Below are 2,219 nucleotides of genomic sequence, written 5' to 3'. Positions count from 1 at the left end.
AAAGAAAAAAAAAAAAAAAAAAAAAAAAAAAAAAAGTGTCTCCTTTTGTGGGGGTGTAGGCTGTTTATTGTTACTAGGAGCAGTTAAAAGGAGACAGATAAAAGGAGACACCTAAAGGGAGACAGCAATAAAAAAACAAGGGTTTAGGGTTTAGGGTTTAGGGTTTAGGCATACCTCCATACATGACCACATGCTCAAATATCTTCATCGCCAGCTGAGGAAGAGACAAGAAAAAAAAGGAGACAAAGGAGACAGAATAAACAACAAGAAGGAGACAAAAAGGAGACAAAAAAAGGAGACAAAATGATGCTTATAGGAGGGCAGAGGAGACACATCAAAGGGGACACAGAGGTGAGGAAAGAAGAGACAGAAAAAGGAGACAGTTGAAGCGTTTTGAGTCCCAGAAACCCTAAACCCTAAACCCTAAACCCTAAACCCTAAACCCTTACAGGGTCTTTAAGAGAGCTGATTGGCGGGTATCCATTAATAGGAATAGTTTTCTTCTTTGGGGCTACTGGCCTATATCTGTCTCCTGTCCCCTTTCCTATATAAGGAGAGAATCTATCCAAGAAAGGGAGACGCAAAGGACGTAAATAATTACGTAATATAGCTTCCTCTTGGTCCTCATCATCATCAGTATAGGATTCTTCTGTCCCCTTTATTGGTGGTGTTGTCCCTTCCTCCTCTCCTTTTTCCTCCTCCTCTTTCTTCTCATCCTCCTCCTCCCTCTCCTCCCCCTGCTGCTCCTCCTGCTCCTGCTGCTGCTGCTGCTGCTGCTTTTGCTGCTCCTCTGCATGCAATTCGCTGGCAGGGCGATGAACCATTACCTCATGGGTCACCTCTGTAACACTCTTCCTTGGCTTCTTTCCTGCTGCAGTAGCAGCAGCAGCAGCAGCTGCTGCTGCTGCTGATGCTCCCTCCTCTGCTGCAGCAGATAGGCCTCTTAGTGTAGCAGAAGGCAACCCCCGCTGCTCCTTCTCTTTTTGCTGGAGCTGCTCCGGCTCTCGCTGCTGCTGCTGCTGCTGCTGCTGCTGTTGTGCAACAACAGGAACAATAAGAGGCTCAAGTGTCTCCTCTATATCCTTAGGGACATCATCTTGTATAACATTTAGATTAGATAACAAGGTGTCTCCTCCTATGTCTCCTCCTGTGTCTCCTGCGGTGTATCTACTATCATCAGATGCATGCAAGACATCGGGGCCCGTAAGGTCCCATGTGCTTGCTGCTGATCGGGGGGCCCCCAGGGGCCCCAGAGGTCCTAAACGCCGCAGCTGCCACACAAGCAGCAACGTTAGCAGCAGAGCAGCAGCAGTTCTGCCTATACACCGCAGGGACAAGGGGCCCCCCTTGGTTTTGTGGCTGCAGCAGCCGAGTGTAGCGCTGCATGCAACAGCGCCCAACTCGATGCTTTCGGCTTTAAGAGATACTGCTGCCGTTGCTGCTGCTGCTCCCCCTCCTGCTGTTGTTGCTGCTGTTGCTGTTGCTGTTGTTGTTGTTGCTGCTGCTGTTGCTGCTGCTGCTGCTGCATGGAGGCCTTCCTCTGGCGCTCCTCCCCCTGGGGCCTCCGATTCCCTATGAACACCCAGCTGCTCGGAAGTTTTCATTTGAAGAAAATGGTTGTGCTGCAGTGCAGCAGAAGAAGGCTGGGGTGTATATACAGTGCGAGTTGAATGCTGCTGCTATTTGCAGTGTACGATGAGGAAGGACGCTATGGGTATAAGGGGGGGAGCAGGGGGAATAGGCACATATAAAACAGCGATTTGTTGCGAAGGCAGCAAAAGACAAGAAAATATAAGGGTTTAAGGGTTTAGGGTTTAGGGTTTGAGTCTCTTTGGACTCTAAAAAGAAAAAGAAAGAAGACGATCCCGTCTCTATATATATAAGGCGCGTTCTCTGGTCGTCTGCGCCCCTCTATATACGCATGCATGCATTTATTTATTAAGACAAGAGCAAAAAATAAAACTATTTTGTATTTAATTCCTTAAAAACATTTACAAAACCCTAAAAAATAACACCCAACATGCATATACACTCCATTCAACAATGCAGCAACTGCCGTGCTGCCGCAACACAGGGTGTGGAGCTGCAGCAGCAGTAGCAGCAGCAGCAGCAGCAGCAACAACACCAGCAGCGGGAGCAGAAGCTGCTGCTCCTGCTCGATGGGTATGACACAGCTTCTCTTCTTTCTTCTTTTGCTTTGTTATATTTATTGCAAAATA

At 47.9% G+C, this 2,219-nt stretch overlaps 1 protein-coding gene across 1 annotated transcript in view; it reads right to left on the bottom strand.

Moving 5' to 3' along the window:
- EMWEY_00053930 (hypothetical protein, conserved) overlaps positions 1-1,604 on the bottom strand; it is a gene marked incomplete at both ends in the record, with an annotated part of 4,005 nt that extends 2,401 nt beyond the window's left edge. The window contains 2 exons of the mRNA XM_013477628.1: positions 175-214; positions 450-1,604. Of these exons, the coding sequence (XP_013333082.1) occupies positions 175-214; positions 450-1,604 (1,195 nt within the window). The remainder of the gene's footprint in view (positions 1-174; positions 215-449) is intronic.
- Between the last annotated feature and the right edge of the window lie 615 nt (positions 1,605-2,219).

The sequence above is a fragment of the Eimeria maxima genome, genomic scaffold (genome assembly GCF_000499605.1).
Source record: "Eimeria maxima Weybridge genomic scaffold, Emw_scaff1580, whole genome shotgun sequence".
NCBI lineage: Eukaryota > Apicomplexa > Conoidasida > Eucoccidiorida > Eimeriidae > Eimeria > Eimeria maxima.
Note: the sequence above shows the minus strand (reverse complement) of the source record. Positions and strands in the feature narration are given on the sequence as shown.